The following is a 17,900-nucleotide window of genomic DNA, read 5'->3' on the forward strand; positions in this document are numbered from 1 at the left end:
CGTACACTGAACCTGAAGAAAGAGTGCTATTACTACACTGATTGTACAATTATTGACTTTGCCGAAGGGCCAGAGTGGTCTTACGTTGAGGGTTAAAATAGTTCCTGAAATTGTTTATAATGTGTGACTCCAAAGGCCAAGCACAGTGTTGCATAACTAATGGAACTGTTCAAACTGACGGTATTTTGCTGGTCCTGCCCTTTCGACCAGGCTGGCACTGATTGGATAAAACATCTGGGTTGAAGTTGGCTCTGCACATGATTAGACAGAGACGTGGCAAAGCCAAGTGAGCCCGCAGCGATGTCCATGGACTGTTGCCTTCTGTACAGAGTACTGAGGAGTTGCATTCATTTTGAGGGCACTTGTCTCCCCTCTTTCTCCTGTTCACATTAACAGTGCCCAGGTGACAGTGCATAGTCGTTCTTTCTGAAGTTCTGTGGTAGAGTCAGGATTGTTAGTGTGAACAATGCAGACTCTGAGATGAAATCGAAGTGCAGCTAGGTTGGTGAACAGGGGGGATTAATGCAGAGGATGGTGGGAAAGGGCTTTGAACATTCCCATTCGGCCACTCACACAGTAAGTGCTCAAGCAGGAGTGGTTTTGTAATGCCTCTGCTCTAAGGGTAGTGCAGATCTAGGATGTGGGAGAAAGGCCAGAGTTGGGGCCCCTTTCCATAGAAAGCCCCCTCCCCCATTCCTGGGTGTGACAAAGGCCTGCTTTCAACCTGTACACTCAGTCTGGGGCATCTGGGAAGTTTGGACCCCTCCTCTCCACAGGTACCAGACCGACCCTTCATCAACTTTTAAAAACTTGACTAAGAGATTTTTACTGTCCCCCACCCCTCAAGAGCAGTAAACTAAAGGCTTGAATCAGCTGCCCATAAACCTGACTGGAATTTATTTTCAGATGGACTCATTTGTCTGTGGCTCATGCACAAAATGGCACACACACAAGTGTTCTGCCTCATTGTAGAGCAGGGGGTTTGCCTCTTCTTAGTCCTTAATCTCTCTTCATCCCTCTTATTTCTATTCTGTCTGCTCCAACCATGCTTCCTGCTACGTCGTCGTCATCTCCTCTGGGTCATCAGCTCATCCTTGCCCAGCTTGCCCCACAGACTTAGCAAACAGGCAGCAGGACTGTAATCCTCAAGGTTGACCAGAGCTGTGTGTTCCCATGAGCTTTGCACTTGGCAGGGCCGCAGCTTTAGAGAGGGGAGCGAAGATTCTTGGGTCTGCCCCCAGTAACGCTCTGTTCCCTGTTTTGTCAGTTGGGGAACCCTGGGACTCAGTGGCTCAGTTCTTTTTGACAACTCTGGGAAAATCACTTGTTTTTTAAATGCTCTCTGTGCCATCATCCCTTAGGGTCAGGCACAGCACCTTGGTTCCCCTCTTGACTCTGAATAGTGCATTATCATCCCTTACTGTTTTAGTTCCCTGAGAGCTATTTGCCAACTCACAATAAAATGAAATACCCCAAAACTGGATTAATATGCAGCTGTTCTGCTTCCATTCCTCTCCTGCTTATCTTTCACCTTCCTTATTCTGTTCAGTATCGATACTCAGTACAAACCCCAGTCAGCTTCTTTGCTGAGGAAGGGAAGGGAGTTGGTAGTAGGCTGGCCTAAGCTCAAATAATTCCTTCCCCTCTGCTCATGAGACTTCACAGGACAGTGCGCAGGCAGGCAGGCAGGAAGCTGTTTCCTCCATAGCTTTGGCTTGGTAGAGTACTACAGTTCTCAGGTATCCATGTAGGCTAATTCTCTCAAATATTTTTCTTCCCCCAGTAGTATTGATTGCTGCCCCATAAGGAAGAGTGAGCGCGTCTCTTAATGTTTGGTTTCCTGTACACAGCCTAGCGTGGACAGATGTAATGCTGTATGTACAATGAGTTGTTATGCTAACTTCACAAGCAACTGACAATTTTCACCTTTCTGGAAATTATCCTCTTAGGATATGAGGCAGGCCCCTGTGCTTTCATAGAAATCTTCCACTAGAGCTCAGCACAGTGTTTGAAACTGAATTCTTGTGTAAGGATGGATGACAAAACAGACTAGTACACAACCCTGTAGCTCTTCACAGCTTCCTGCTTACAGCACGGCTGCTGTAGCTATGGTGAAGATAAACTAGCTTTCTACTGCTCAACTGGCCACTTCAGAAGTTGGACTTCACTAAACATTCTAGCAATACTGCTGAAGGAGAAATACTCCTCCAATGCACCGTAGTGATCGGAGGTTGCTTTTTAAAAAAATAGAAAGTCATTATGAAGATCTGTGATCACGGTCCTTGCGTTAAGGCAAAGACCTAGAGCTTCTTTGTGGGTGGTATGTAATTACAGTTAATCTGGAATGGAAAGTTAGTACTATCTCTTGTGTCATGGTGCTCTACTGGTGTAGCTGTGTGGTAGACTGAACCAGGAGGCTCAGGTTCATGCAACCAGGAAGGAATGTCTTATTGGGCAAGTTTGGCCAAGCATTGTGATTTGAGAACCAGTTTATTCTCTTGACAAAAGGCTGAGTGCTTAGCAAGCTAATTCCATAGTGCTAATGCTAAGCTCTGTATTTTAAGGATAAAATAACCCAATTCTACCCTGTGGAATAGCTACACAAATGCAAACCCCATCCTGAAAACAAGGAAAGCCAGAGTTTGTTTTGCTGCTTGAAACTGTGCTAAACTCCACCAGTGCAAATCACTGCACTGATACAGTTACACTAATGACTAAAATCAGGGCTAATTCCTCTGTAAACAGGGCCTGCCTTTTTCTCATGTCTGGCTACAAAAAGCAAGTCCTTATCTTATCTATAAAATCAGTCTCACAAGAACAGACCTTTTGGGTACCTAATTCAAAATTAAATTAGTAGAAGTGCATTCTGTTTTGATAAATGAAGTAATATTTTTTTAAAGTACAGAATTTAAATGTTGCGGAAATGTTTTGGCCTCAAGATCATTCTGTGCGCAGGTAAAATGCATTGGTGTTTCTGGTTTAAGAGAGAGAGAGAGAGTCACTTTGTGCTGGGAGAGACGAAAGATTAACTGCTTTCTTTTCTCTTTTCTTTTCTTTCTCTCCTCCCCAGACCGGCAACCTGTTTCTACTCACTTGCTCCTGGCCAGAACATATTCTTCACCAGAGGAGGAAGAGAAGCTAATAGAAGCTTTGGAAGAGCTTTCCCAGAAATTTAAACCCACTTGATCACATCTTCTGTAGGCACTTATCACCACCCAATTGAACAGAAATGAAGCTTTGAATTACAATACTAGCAGGACTGTATTACACCTGTTACAAATATGAGGGGAAGAGAACGAGTTTGCTACAATTAATATACTGTTAATATACAGTTCACCTTTTAACTAACAAGTTGTAATGTATGCTGTTACTGCAGGCTTTCATAAAATAGCATAAGCCATCGAGGAGTTGAGTATGATCTCAGATGTCCTGTCGTACGTAGGGGTACATGCACCTTGATTCAAGTATGTAAAGGAAACAGCAGAGGGAAGTATTTCAGCATTTGGAGGCTAAACCAGTACCTTTCCCTCTATCCCTATGTGCCTGTAAGAAGCAGTTTGAAGCCTAGCACCATTACTAATTAACGTTCTATTTCCTAGTGACTGCCCCATAAACTTGTGTGGCTACAACCTGTTAGTTAGTGCTTGGTTAGACTTCAGCAAAACCTAGACAGTGGAGGTAGTGTCAGTATTCTCCCCTGGCACTTGTAACTCAACCACTGCTTTATACCCCTAGAGGAGTGGTATGGAGGTGAAAAATAAAGGTCAGGAGTGCTTGGGCATTAGACAGTGATTAGTCCAAGACCAGAAGGGCTAGACTGCTCGTTGGGAAGGCTGTTATAGTTCTTCTCAGTCTGATTTTGTAAATGATCTTATATATACAAGCTACTTTTCTGCTTTGGAGGCTAAACTGGTACTTTTCCCTCTATCCATGTAGCAAGTGCTCTTAAATGCTGTATTCTATAGGTAAAAACCTTCTGTCCTGTATAGAGTATGGGGATAGGGGAGTAGTCTGCTTATGGGGCTGTAGACTGCAATCAGTTTGGAGTGTCTCCTTTCATAAGGCCTGCTCCTACAAAGGTCTAGATCAGTTTAACTGAACCAGCAAGTGTTAAACAAGTCATGTAAACAGTCAGGTTTAAGGCCTTGAGATTTTCTGTGAACCAATTTCTGCAAACAAGAGGAAGCAGATCACTATTTTTCTGTGTGGGCAGCTCTGCAGCTGTTGCCAAATTCCTGCTGCTTGACTCAATGAACAGGGAGGAAATACTATTCCATTCCAGCCTCCAGGGGTTGGAGCTTTGATTTAGGAAAGCACAGAGCCTCATACCAAAGTGAAAACCTAATCTGGATGGGAGCTTGCCTTTCGCAATGGTAATGACAATGCAAGAGAAGGAAAGGAGAAACTAGTACGTGCCTCGGAGGGGTGGCCGTGTTAGTCTGGATCTGTAAAAGCAGCGGAGTCCTGTGGCACCTTATAGACTAACAGACGTATTGGCGCATAAGCTTTCGTGGGTGAATACTGCATGCAATAGGGCTACTTGCATTCCACCCTCCACTCCCCCTCCACTTCAGGGACTCACTGAAATCCCTCTAGCAAGGGTTCTGTATACCTCCCATACCAGCATCTGAGTACATCCCCCCTCTCCCTGCACACCAGGCTTGAACTTGTTTTTCCACTCCCCCCAAGCCCTCTGTCCCCCCACTGCCACAGCACAACGTTAGGGAGGTAAAATGAAGCCTTCTCTCTTTTCTTTTGCTGGCTAAGGGTACCTCTGTGTTGAAGGGGGGGAAAAAAGGGCCTCAGAGGCCAGGTCAGCTGCCTCAGGCTTGCACTACAGGGCTAAAAGTAAGTGTAGCCATTCTGGTTCAGGTTGGGGCCTGGGCTCTGAGACCCACCCACTGTCACCAGGTCTCAGAATGCTAAACTCTACACTATTTTCAGTGTAGCATGGGCCTGCATTAGCTAACCTGGGCTCTGAAACTCATTGCTGGGGGTTTTTGTGTTTTTTTTTTTGCAGTACAAGCATTTCCTAAGTATCCAGCTCCTGTATCCAGCAGGTAGAGGAATTACTTTTGTCATGTTGATGCTCTATGGGGAGGATGCACAGGGGAACATGCGACAGGCTGCCTAGACTGTTTCCTGAAATTTTGGAACTGATAGGATGCTGTGTTCAGAAGTAATCATGTTATGTACAGACAGAGTGCCGGTCAGTTGAGTGTAAGGCCATCCGTGCAAACTCAGCTAATCATGGGAGGTAAATGAAAGGTTACAAGGGGTTAAATTAATTTTAGCTGTGTACATTCAGAATTGATGGAATATGCTGAACAAACAGACAATTGAAGTGTGACCATGAGGAACTAATGAACTTTACCTAATTCAGACACGTATTGGCTTGCTTAAGGCAACATGGACACAGCCACACTGCAAAAAAGCAGCAAATTTTTAATAGCAGTATTTTGATGGACTATAGGCAACAACAGTCTTTGGCAGAAATTTTATAACAAACCTTTGAAAGTTACAAAACATATTATTCTAGCATACCTTATTGAGACTGTTAAATTAGTTTTTATATACAGTTTCTAGTTTCAAAAAAAGAAAAGGAGTAAAAAAGTTTCTAGTTTGTTCTCAGATTGCCATGCAGTCTAGAAAGCCTTAAAGGAGGTAGTTATAGAGCACTAACTGCCCAATGTAGACACTGCTGGCATGTCCTAAAAGGTATTTAGTTTGCATTAGAGTCCTCTGTAAATAATACCCCCTCTAGACCAGTTTGCTGCCATGCAGACAAGGCCATAGATTACTAGAGATATCAAAATGAGCAAGCTGTCTTTCTGGGCTATACAAAGATTGATACCTTGCAGCCATGCTACTGCCAAAAGGAGAAATAATGTCTAGATTTTAAACCTTTAAGGAGACTTTCACAAAAAAGGTGTCCCAGCTTTGTGACGTGCACATAGTGTAAAAAAGGAGTATGCCCTAAAGCCCTTTACATTTGTGTTCAAAAGCATCCAATTTAGGACTGAACCTAAACACCGATTGATTTAAAGAAACTTGTGTTTCCAGTCTGCTCTCTATATACGTGGAAATACAGTCAAACAAAAACATGATCTTAGCTGAGGTTGTAGTATAACAAGCTTCTAGCAAGATACAGAGTAGTAGACATTAGACTCTAGATATTCAGGCCCGCCTGTAAAGGTCTATACTTTAAGAATTTAGGTGTATTTTTATCACTTAGCTAGTTATAGAGGTATAAAACAAAGAATCAAAATCACAAGTCTGCCTGTGTATGGGCCTTCTCCGGCTAGGATAGCCTGAGACCCTGTTCTTAGGCTAAGGCCTTTGGCTAAGCAGCAGGGGCAGCCAGCCATAAGCTGGGAAGTGTATGGTCACATCCTCACATCCCAAACCAGTCACATTGAAATAAGATGGTATCAGGCTGTTAGGAAGATGATCCTCTCCTGATGGTGCCCATCACCCCCAGATAAAGAAACAGATCTTAAGATGGTTAAAGAAAACTTAGTTTGATAGCATCCTGTCTGGCAAGAAATCACTTATCAGTGGTTGAGGAACCCTCATTTCTGTATTGTCTTATCTTTATGGCCCCCACTTTTCTATTGTTAATCTGCCTGGTTCTCTAATTGTTTCTGTCTGCTGTAGAATTAATTTTGCTAGGTGTAAGTTAATCAGGGTAGTGGGATACAATTGGTTAGAGAATTATGTTACAATATGTTAGCATTGGTTAGTTAAATTTCAGTAAAATGATTGGTTAAGATATAGCTGAGAATATTACTAGATAAACTGGGGTCAAACAGGAAGTGGAAGAGTAAATTGGAATCATGCTTGCTAATGGGAGGAAGGAACTGGAACAGGGAATACAGACACATGGTAAATGCTCTGCAGTGTCAGAGCTGGGATGGGGGACGCAGGGTAGCATCAGAGCTGGGAACGGTGTCACAATATGGCTGCCCCTGGGTAAACACCAACATTATATATTTCTAATGCTTTTATATATATTGGAAAGGATCTCTGGAAGGGTTAAAGGTATAAGTGTGGAGTGAAAAATTTCTTTGCACTGGGGAACAGACTATCGGCTTATCGAGATAAACCTGACTGGTGTGAAGGGCTTCGGAAAATGCTTGCTTGGAAACTAACACCAATAAACATCGCATTGTCTGCACTTCCGACTTCTGGTCTTTTGCTGCTTGCTGTCTGTGTGACAAGAACCATGGAAGTGGGAGGGTTGAGGAAAAGCCCTCTGACAATAGATAACTTTAAGGTTATTGTAGCATTGAAGAGGATCCTGGTAAAGAATAATCTAAAAAGCAGTAAGCAGTATGAGAGCTAAAGAGAATGTTTTGGGAATTGGATTCTCTCTCACATACAAATTACAGTGAAACTGTACAACATGAAGATTTGCACAGACATTTATTTCCCAAAGGTTTAGGTTTTACATGAACAATCTATTACACTGTTTGAATGGTTAAATAGTTACTGAAAAGATGGCAAATTGTGGAGGGAAAATTCTAGACAAAGGGAAACTATCACATTCAGTAGCATTTTAATGGTACATTAATTGCAGAACTTACACACAGTTCTCATTACTGAATAATCTTATTAGTAAGCCAAATTCCTGTGCAACTGGAATTTCCTACTACCAGTGTAAAAAAATACCAACCCCCTCCCCCCCCATTCTGTAATAGTCTGACTAATGGCATGTGCATGTCAATGTTCTTAGGGAACTAAATATATTTTAGTCAATTTGCAGCGATTGAACACTATCCTTCACACCTGCCAGCTTTGTTGTGGTTGAAGGGAAAGTTTCAAAACAGAGATTCCAAAATGCATAGTGGATAACCACTAACAACAGAGGGCATTCGTCGATTTAACAGTGGAGACGAAGTTACACATACCAGGTAATTTAATAAATTGAAGCATTGTTTGGACAAGCATTTAAACAGAACACATATGCAGTAGCTACATTTCCTAATCTAGCAGGCTGCAGAGATTAACTTAATGTTTGTGTACTTTTCAGAGTGTTTTAGCTAAAGTAAGTTTGCAGCCATGTAGAAGTCAGTATAATGTAAGCTACCTAAAACAGCGCATAAAACTAAAAAAGTGCACTTGTCTTTTGGTCCATATTCCATATTTAAATGCCCCTTTTACTTTCTTTCCATTCATAGGCTATAATTGGAAAGGATCAAAATCAGGTTAGTGTAAAAATTAGTCATAGTGTAGGAAAATGCCAGCTGTCATATTTTGTAGTTGAAATGCATTTGTGATCAACAATTAAGTCTAGGGCAGCAATTCAAAACCAAATATGTAATTTTTCATAAAATTGGCATTATACTTCACTTAGTGCAACATTTAAACACAATTCTTCTTCCCTTTAAAAACATTCCTTTTTCCTCACCACAAGGTTGACTGAGGTATGTAATAATGAAGCAAGTGAGATGCTTTATTTTAAAATATAATGCACATTAGGTTATACGTGTCATATAAGCAAATACATTCATTGTCATTTTAAATTCTAGTGGCAAGAGACACTAGTGACAGAATATCCAACCTAGACAGAGAGGACCAGCACTTGTTAAACAATGCACTTTCAATACTTTAAAAACCAAAAACTGAACAGCCAGACACAGGAAGGCAACATAAATGGTTAGTGAACTGATGATGTTATTTTTCCAGGATATGTAACTTTCAGCCTGAGTCTGTAATGCCAACACAGCTGGTCTCCCTCACCTCAACTCCTTTCCTACAATCAGGCTAGAGCTTTGATGCTAGCTTCCAAGATACACTGCAAACTTACCTTTAATTGGCTTGAAAAAAACCCCATGAAGTCCTTATATTTTCCCTGACTCTTAAGAGCTCCTGGTCAATAGTTAAGGGGCTTTGTGCTCCTAATTATGTAAATAGTCTTTTTGCACAGGCCAGAGAGCAACACCATTAACCACACTTACACTTACTCCCCTGCACCCGCTCAAGACACACATGTTCCTGTTTAGATGATAACCACCCCTTGCAGATTCTGAAGATGGGCACGCACCATCAACACTACAGCAGAACTGATTATACAGCGTTTTGAGCTCTACCAACCAGGGAAGCAAACTTGAACACTTAACTCTGTGATAGGAATGCTGTGACATGTAATAATGGTCAGGTGATTTTTCAAGTTGACACCGTCCCTGTCCTGAATTCTGCATCGGGGGAAAACTTGTTCCGTGTAAAAATTTAAGACTAACTAAAAAACCTGTAAACAGCAACTGTAAACAAAGTAGGCTGCCTTCTAGCACCAGGGCCCTGCCAATAATAATGGTACCATATCACATTTGGTGCTGTTATTCTCAAAAGCAGGTGGAGGACACATCCAGTAACTTTGTAGTGACCACACATTTTTGTAGCACGTACCACTGAACGGGAAAAGATTTTATAGTGCAGAACCTTCATTATAATTACTTGAAGGAAACTCAAAGTACCATCTACAATTATTTGCCTGCTTCTGAAATGCCAGTTTTCTATACTATGTATAAAATGAGAATTTCTCAGATTACTAGTATAAACGTGTCCAAACCCAAGAAGTATTTCTAGAGTAGGGCAGTATCAATATTTTATATCCCCCTATGCAGATTCACAGACCTAATTCCTAAAGGGAGGGCGTCAGATAACATTTACAGGTAAAAAAATAGCACGTTCCTCTTCCTCAACAAGGCTATCTTTTAATCTGATAGGCTACATAAGGCAGGCTTTAAAAAGATCTGAGGACAGACAAGCCAAAGACTGCAGTAGTGGAAAGTCAAGTATTTGGATTTCTACAGTACCCTATGTCAAAGAAATTGGAAGACAAACAGCAGCTGATCAGAAGACATTATAGCTCAGTCCAGAAGGTGGCACTGTTTAACAGGATGAGCCCCAATCAGTCCAAGTTTCCACAGCGGCTAGTTTTTGCAGAGCTAGGTGAAGAAGGGAACATTGAACAATTTAGGCTCTTCACAGTTGTTCTTCTTTTGGGCTAGGAGTGTGAAGTTTGACTGGCAAAACTAAACCTTTATCAGCCCCCACCCCCCCGCCCCCCACTGCTACTGTTGGATTTTAAGGATTACCTAAAAACACCAAGCCCTGTTGCTCCAAAGGAAACAGCCTCGAAGGAATCCTAGGGCATGTCTACTCTACAAAGTTAAGTTGACATCCAGCCACCACAGTAATTAAGTCAGTTGTGCATGTCCACACTGTGCTCATTGTGCTGGTGGAGTGCGTTCTCACTAGCAGTGCACCGGGGTAGCTATCCCACAGTGCAACTAGCCGCAGAGGGTTTTAGGAAGGGCTTGTAATGCCTCCTGGGACCAAAACATTGTTACGGGGAAAATGGGAACATGGCTTTGGCCTTCTATGATGCAGTTTCCTCCCTCCCTCCCTCCCCTGATATGAATGGCAAACAGCCTATACTTTCTCAAGTCTTTTTTCGAAAGCTTCGCTTAGCCATGGACCCCACTCAGCTGTACAATCTTGTGAGAATTTTGAACACCTCGCCTTACCCTGCAGTATTTCCAGAGCCGAGACAGGAGCTGCCGCATGGAATACAGCGATGTCATTCAAGCAGCCCTGCTGCAAGCCATAGAACAATTCCCGGTTGCTGCTGGCAAGCGTGCAGCAGTTGAACATGGTGGAGTGCAGTTTCTGGTCCCGGGAAACAAGCACTGACTGGTGGGATCACATCATTACACAGCTATGCGATGACTAGCAGTGGCTGCAAAACGGCTGAATGCGAAAGGCCACATTCCAGGAACTTTGTGCAGAGCTTTCCCCAGCTCTGAAGTGCAGCAACACTAAAATGAGACCTGCTCTGACAGTGGAGAAGTGAGTGGCGATGGCTCTGTGGAAGCTTGCAATGACAGACTGTTACTGGTCAGTGGGGAATCAATGTGGAGTAGGTAAATCCACTGTGGGAGCTGTTGTGATCCAAGTGTGCAGGGCCATTAATTGAATTGTACTAAGAAGGGCAGGAATTCTGGGCAACGTGCAGGACATAGTGGATGGGCAATGTGCAGGACATAGTGGATGGTTTTGTCACAATGGAGTTCCCGAGCCGCAGTGGGGTGATAGAAGTCTGCATATCCTTATCTTGGCAGCCGACCACCTAGCCAAAAAGAGTACATAAACCATAAAGGATATTTTTCAATGGCGTTGCAAGTGCTGGTGGATCACAGTTTGATGGACAGAACATGGGATGGCCAGAACGGTGCATGACACATGCATCTTTAGGAACATAGGTTTGTTCAGAAAGCTGCAAGCAGCGACTCTTTCCAGATCACAAAATAAGCGTTGATGTTGTTGAAACGCTAACAGTGATCCTGGGAGATCTAGCGTACCCCCTGCTCATGAAGCCGTACCCTGTGCTCAGAAACAGTCTTTTCCAGGGCGCACAGTCTGTGTAGCAGGAGTGGCCACTGGGAAGCAGATACCCACTGAACCTCACTTTTTCTTCCGATTAAACATAAAATATAAGAGAATGTAACCCCGTCAGTTTGATTGGAATTGCATACTCACCAAAAGGTGCCTTCCCTGGCATCACACTTGGCCACCATGCTGTCCTGCGACCAGCTGGGCTCTGGGGTTAAAAATACCTCTTGGTTCTCTGGGAGAATGGATCCACCACTCACCTGTCTCCCATTCTCCTCCTCCTCTTGCTTGTCCAGAATATCCTCCTCGTTGTTGCCTGAGGTGGCCCAGGACTCAGACTCCTGGGAGATATCCACGCTACATTCGGGGTTAGTGATGTGGTCACCATCAAGAATTGCATCCAGCTCATTGTAGAAGCAGCATGTGTGTGGTGCAGAACCAGAATGACTGTTAATCTTCTGGTACATCTGCTGAAGTTTTTTGATTTTTACGCGGCAATGCTGCGTGTCCCTGCTATAGCCCTGCTCCTCCACGTCCCACGTGATCTTCTTGTAGATGTCTCTCTCGGCTGGATCAGAGCGGTGCCTGCACAGACTCTTCTCCCCTCAGACCAATAAGATCCACCACCTCCTGTGTACTCCAGGCTGGAGTGCATTTGAATCCCCATGATCAGCTGGGCTGGTGAGCTCTCCACGCTGATCCAACAGGAAATTGGAATTCAAAAGTTTGTGGAGCTTTAAAAGGGAAGGGGCGGTTTCCTGTGTACCTGGCTGCTGTGCAGTGGAGTTGAAAACCATCTCCAGAGCGGTCACAAAGGAGCATTGTAGGACACCTCCTGGAGGCCAATTCAGTCGACTTACATCAATGTTGATGGGTAGACAAAGAGGCAGTGTTGACACAGGATTGTGTAAGCACACCACCTCTTGCGGAGGGGGAGTCATTAAGTCGACATTACAGGTGAGTTAGGTCAGCAGAAGAGACCTGGTAGTGTAGAGGCATACATTATTAGGGAGACATAAGGCGGCTTCCATTGACCTAAGTTTGTAGTGTAGACCAGGCCCTAGATAATGGGCTGGTGTGGCTAACCTGGTCAAAGACCCCCCAGCCACACCAATATGCCACTCAGCTGCTTAATCAAATGGGGAAGACAGGCTGATAAAATAAAGGGAGACCTTGTAGAGCCTGTGTACCTGGGCATCACCACAAGAGGAGCTTTCAGAAAAAGCTGGGTTTTTCCTGCTTCTGCCAGTTTGTCTGCTATTAACTCTTTAATAAGTAAAGACAAGAAGTTCAGTCAGGAAAAGTTCTGGAACCTTAGTGGGAGCTGGGAAGTTATGCTGCCAATCAAGAAGATGCTAAGAATCTGGCAGCCCACATATCCTACTCTCATTGGCTGCTCAGGCCCTTCCAAGTGTGGTAAGTGAAAACCCATCTCATTTAAAGAATGACCTTGTTCACTCATTGTTTAGAAGAAGTCAGTTTTATTTCGGCATAGAGAGAACAGGCAGATGTATATCAGATGAGACTGTATATCCAATTTTCCCTATTAAAAATTAAACAAAGCAAGAGGATGGAGAGGTTAAAGACAGATTTTGATGGAAATAAATTTAGTAAATTGCTAAAACTCGTGCTGAAGAACATATTAAAGCATCTTGGAGACATGCATTTACATATAGGAACCACAAGGCAAAGTGGTAGCTGGATTATAAACAGAATTATAAACTACCAAGTAGAATCACTTACCAATCTGAGGTAAGCAAGAGCTTTATTTGCTCAACATAATGAACAGACTGAATAAAATAAAGGGAAAGTGAAAAACAATGCTCATCCTTTGGAAAAACGAATCATACCATTAGCTGATCAATAAAAATCAACTTTTCTAAGGCAGAAATATTACCACATGGATGCCTGGTAAGTGCAATTTATCATCAAGTGGCTCGTATGCTTTTGTCCTAGTCTTAAGGAACCATCAGGGCTACATATTTATCTCTGATGCAATATTATTTTTGTACTGAACATTTACCAAGGCCCAAACTGGAGGGAATGAGTTTTACGAATGTGCTGTAAGTGACCAGATGAGCAGTGTTAAAGACAAACTATTGATTTTACTCTACCCTGAACACCAGGGGTCCACTTTATCCCTGTCTATCTACATTTACTTAACTCCATTTTTCCATGTTCATCAGTACTCCACTGACTGGGAACCGCAATCCCAAGTAATTACCAGTGACAATTTCTTGGTAGAGGGACACAGAAGTGCTATTCATCTTCTTAGAGAAATGGCAAGGGGCATTTCAGATCTGCTCAAGGAAGTCCTGACTGTTCACAAAATATTATGTTATATGGCTCCCATTACTGTAGTATTGGAGTGTCTCAGTCTAATGTATTCTCTCCATCCCATCCCAGTGAGGTAAGGAAATGCTATAGCTCCCACTATACAGATGGCGAACTTCGGCACAGAGGGACTGCGTGAGTTGCACAAGGTCACACAGGAAGTCTCTGGCAAAGCAGGGAATTGAACTCCATGTCTCCAGAGTCCCAGGCTAGCACTAACAACCAGGACCATCCTTACTCACCATGGGATCCCGATCCTGACAGGGACCTCTGGGCATGCTGGGATTAATAAAGAAGGCTAAAACAGCAGAACTGGGTTCAGCTCTGTATCCTGTTGACTATTATGCAACTCCACTCTTAATTCAGTGTGAGAACATTCAAAAGAAAACAGTGCTGAAAGAGCGAATTATTTTGCCAATGGATCTCTGAGTTCTGTCCCCAACAGGAAAAGATTTCAGTCTCACTGAACACAAATAAACAGAATGGAGAAATTCAGAGATGCCTGGGGAAAAAAAAGTGCAACAAACAAACAAAAAAACCGCATCCAAGTGAAGATACTGAAGTAGCCACACAAAATTAAGGGAGAATCTCTTTGAATCTTGATTACAATTTTGGGTCTTTATTGGTCCCAAGCTGGAGGCAAAGTTTTTTCCTCAAATGCATGCAGGATTCCCACTGTCATTCATGTGTGAGATCATGAGGAAAAATCTGGCCCCATCTTTTCCATCTGGCCCCACCGCACACAAGTGATTCTGTAACATATCTGCTCTCACACAGTGCTTTGCCAGACTTTTGGCTCATCCAAAAATCAGCAAGCTTGTATATAATAAAGTGATACTTATCTCTTATGCCCAAACCACTTCAAGTTAGAGCTCAGGGAAGTCAGCATTTCTTCCTAGAAATGTGGTTAGGGTTGTGGTTTTTGTTTTAAACATATCCGAGTGTATGCACGGCATATAGTGAAAAGATGAAAAAGGCTTTATTGAAAAAATATGCAACATTTGTTTAATGCAGTCTTCTGTAAAGAATCAGGATACTCACGTGGAATATGTACACATTCATTGCAGTTAGCTCCTACATACTACAAAATAGAAAGATTTAAATGCTGATAATTAATCTGGTCCTTTTTCCCCAAGCTCTTTTGTAAACAGTAAGGACATTCTTGCACAGTATTCTAAAATAATAGTTATAGCAGCCCTAATGTTTTGGGCTAAGAAAAATCATATCAATATTTTTCACCTACATTTAAGTCTTATGAAACGAAGCAATCTGCTTATGAGAACATACAATAATTTCCTTTAGTTTGCTTAAAACAATGGTTTCTTTCTGCAACTAGATGGGGCTACACAGAATTGGTTTCAGATGTCTGACATCCCACCTTCTCTTCAGCAAACCAACCCAAGACTGAGGAAATATGCTCCCCACCCTCTGCCCAATACTATATATATTTAAACAATCCTGCCAGGGCTAAGCTTTAACAATTATCCCCTTTGATACCACTTCAAGGATCACACCAGGTGGTAAGGACCACCCCCCCCCCCTTTTTTTTCTTGCTTGATACCAAGGTCAAAAAAGCTTCAGGATCACCATCAGGTTGTAGAAAATAGAGAGAAAAGAGACCTATTGGATCATCTAGTCTCTTGTTACTACTGCAGAATTCTTCCCTGCAGTACGGTTTGTTAGCCCTCTGTCCAGTTGGAAATGACCCATGCAATGAGTTTGTTTCTTCTATCCTCGGGAAACGACTGCTGTTATCTAAGAAAACTGTTGCTAGTAGTCAGCATCCATTTTCCTTTGCCTAATTTCATCTCATTTCTAGTTCCTACCTTAGTGAAAAACAACACTCTTCTCAGCTTCTCCTCCAACCCCACACCGCGAAAATATCTTTCTTTACTCACCAGTACTGAGCAGGAACACAAGTAGCTACATTAATATCTTGCCTCAGGTCAGTTGCCAACACATTCATTTATTCTCAGTGCAATGTACAATAATAGTGGGGCTTATTTTCTGTAAGCATTGCAGTAATCACTGGTTTTTAAGCCACACAGACTGAGTAGATTCCCTGAAGGGGAAAAAAAGCTAACAGAGGATCGATGAAAATCTGATAAATTTAAATTTAAGAGTGGAGGAAGGCTAGTGTTTTCTGCATTCATGCAGTGGAAAAATCCTGTAACTAAAATAAACAGCAACTGTAATCAACTACCCCAAGAAAATGGAGGATTTCTGCTTGTACTTCTTAGGATGTAATTTAACATCCCTGTTGAAAGATGCCCTTTGCTCACCTTCAAATAAAAAGAAAAAGGATAATTGTATAGATTAATTGCACTGAGGGTTTCTCCTCACAGCTATAACTGAAAGAATGGAGTAGGCAACGGGAATTTTGTGATCCATGCTGATCAAAGGGCCGAAAGAAACTGATACTAAGGGCTTGTCTACACTTACGGGGTGAATAGACATGTGGCGACTGATAAATCAGCGGTCAATTTAGTGCGTCTAGTGAAGACCCACTACATTGACCACAGATGGCTCCCCCGTCGACTCCTATACTCCACCGGAATGAAGCACAAGGGAGTCGATGGGAGAGTGTCTTCCGTCGACATAGCATAGTGTGGACCCCGCAGTAAGTAAATCTAAGCTATGTAGACTTCAGCTACATTATTCATGTAGCTGAAGTTGCGTAATTTAGATCCATCTCCCCCCATAGTGTAGACAAGGCCTAACTCTTATCCCAGAGATTGGACATTCCTCTTAACTCTCCCACTGTTGAATCCTTGTACTTTTATTTGGGAGATAAAGGAGCTGCAGTTCAAGTGAGACAGATCTATTTTCCCCTTCACATACACAAGACGTAGCTCCAATGAGAGCTATGTGATTACATCAAGAGGAGAACAGACCCCCTTTAACTCTTATGCATCCTCCAGACAAGACAATTCTTTTTGTTAGTAGACTGAACCCTGAACTGCCCAATCAGAAATTTTTCTAGGCACAAAGACGCAAACAAACAAACCAACCCACAAAATGGGATTTCTCAGTCTCTCATCCACAGCATTTAAATTGTAAAGATCAAGAAGAGGACTTCATTACAATTTGCAGAGAAGTCTTTTTTCACAGTACAGTCAAACCCTCTTACAGCCAAATGGGGTTTGTGGATGTTGGAGTCTCTGGTTCTCCTCCATTTTGGAGGGTAAAAACTCTGCTTAATTTTTTGTTTGGTGGATTTGTACTTACAGCGCCTATGAGGGAGAGGCTAAAAGACACAGGGGTAAATCCTCAGCTGGTGTAAATTGTTAGCGCCTCAGACTTCAATGGAACTATAATTTACACCAGATGCTGAACTGCCCTCTTAGTGTTTATCTTTGGGCATGTCTACACTACAAAATTAAGTTGCCCTAAGTGCTGTCAATGTACAGCCACCGCAGTAATTAAATTGCTTTTGCATGTTCACACTACGCAATTTGTGTTGGCAGTGCACGTCCTCACCAGGAGCACTTGCACTGATTGAACTGTCAGTGCGGGGCATTGTGGGACGGCTTCTGAAAGGCAGCAACGGGCGATGTAAGCAACACAGTGTCTACACTGACACTGCCTTGACCTAACTACATTGACTGAAGCACTACGCCTCTCTTGGAGGTAGAGTTATTAAGTCAGTGTAGTGGGCAACTGATATTAAAAAGTAGCTCCCACCAACGTAGACGCTTACAGAGTTAGGTCGACGTAAGCTGCCTTACACTGACTAACTCTGTAGTGTAGACCAAAGCTAAGTGTACACATTTTTATGAAAGATACTGGTCTGAGTTGCTTTGCCCAGTATTTCCGGATGTTTCACCCATCCCGCTACATACTTGTTCAGAGCAGCAGCAAAGTGGATCTTGTTTTTAGGAAAGTAGCCCGACCCTTCCAAGGTATTGTGGAGTAGCATAATTCAGCAGTTTCACCCCAGCTAAGCAACAAGCATTTGGACATTGGCAAACCACTGAGTTATCTTGCATAGCTTTTTCAGCAGAAGAAATTTCAGTCATCATTAAGGCTGCATGTCGGTCACGGATTTCAGGACTTTCAGTGACCTCTGTGACTTTGCCCATCAACAACAATAGTTTGGATATGGGAGGGGGCTCAGGGCTGGGGTGCGGGATGACGCTTACCTGGGGCGGGGGGCAGCTCCCCAGAAG

The 17,900-nt window shown here is 42.8% G+C and overlaps 1 protein-coding gene across 3 annotated transcripts in view; it reads left to right on the forward strand.

The window, feature by feature from the left end:
- DHRS12 (dehydrogenase/reductase 12) overlaps positions 1 to 7,177 on the forward strand; it is a 42,756-nt gene extending 35,579 nt beyond the window's left edge. For all 3 annotated transcript variants that reach the window (XM_084652394.1, XM_084652393.1, XM_084652395.1), the window contains one exon: positions 3,071 to 7,177. In XM_084652394.1, the coding sequence (XP_084508520.1) occupies positions 3,071 to 3,186 (116 nt within the window). In that variant the 3' untranslated portion in view covers positions 3,187 to 7,177. The remainder of the gene's footprint in view (positions 1 to 3,070) is intronic.
- The last annotated feature ends 10,723 nt before the right edge of the window (positions 7,178 to 17,900 follow it).

This window comes from Lepidochelys olivacea (assembly GCF_965140295.1).
Source record: "Lepidochelys olivacea isolate rLepOli2 genome assembly, chromosome: 1".
Classification (NCBI taxonomy): Eukaryota; Metazoa; Chordata; order Testudines; family Cheloniidae; genus Lepidochelys; species Lepidochelys olivacea.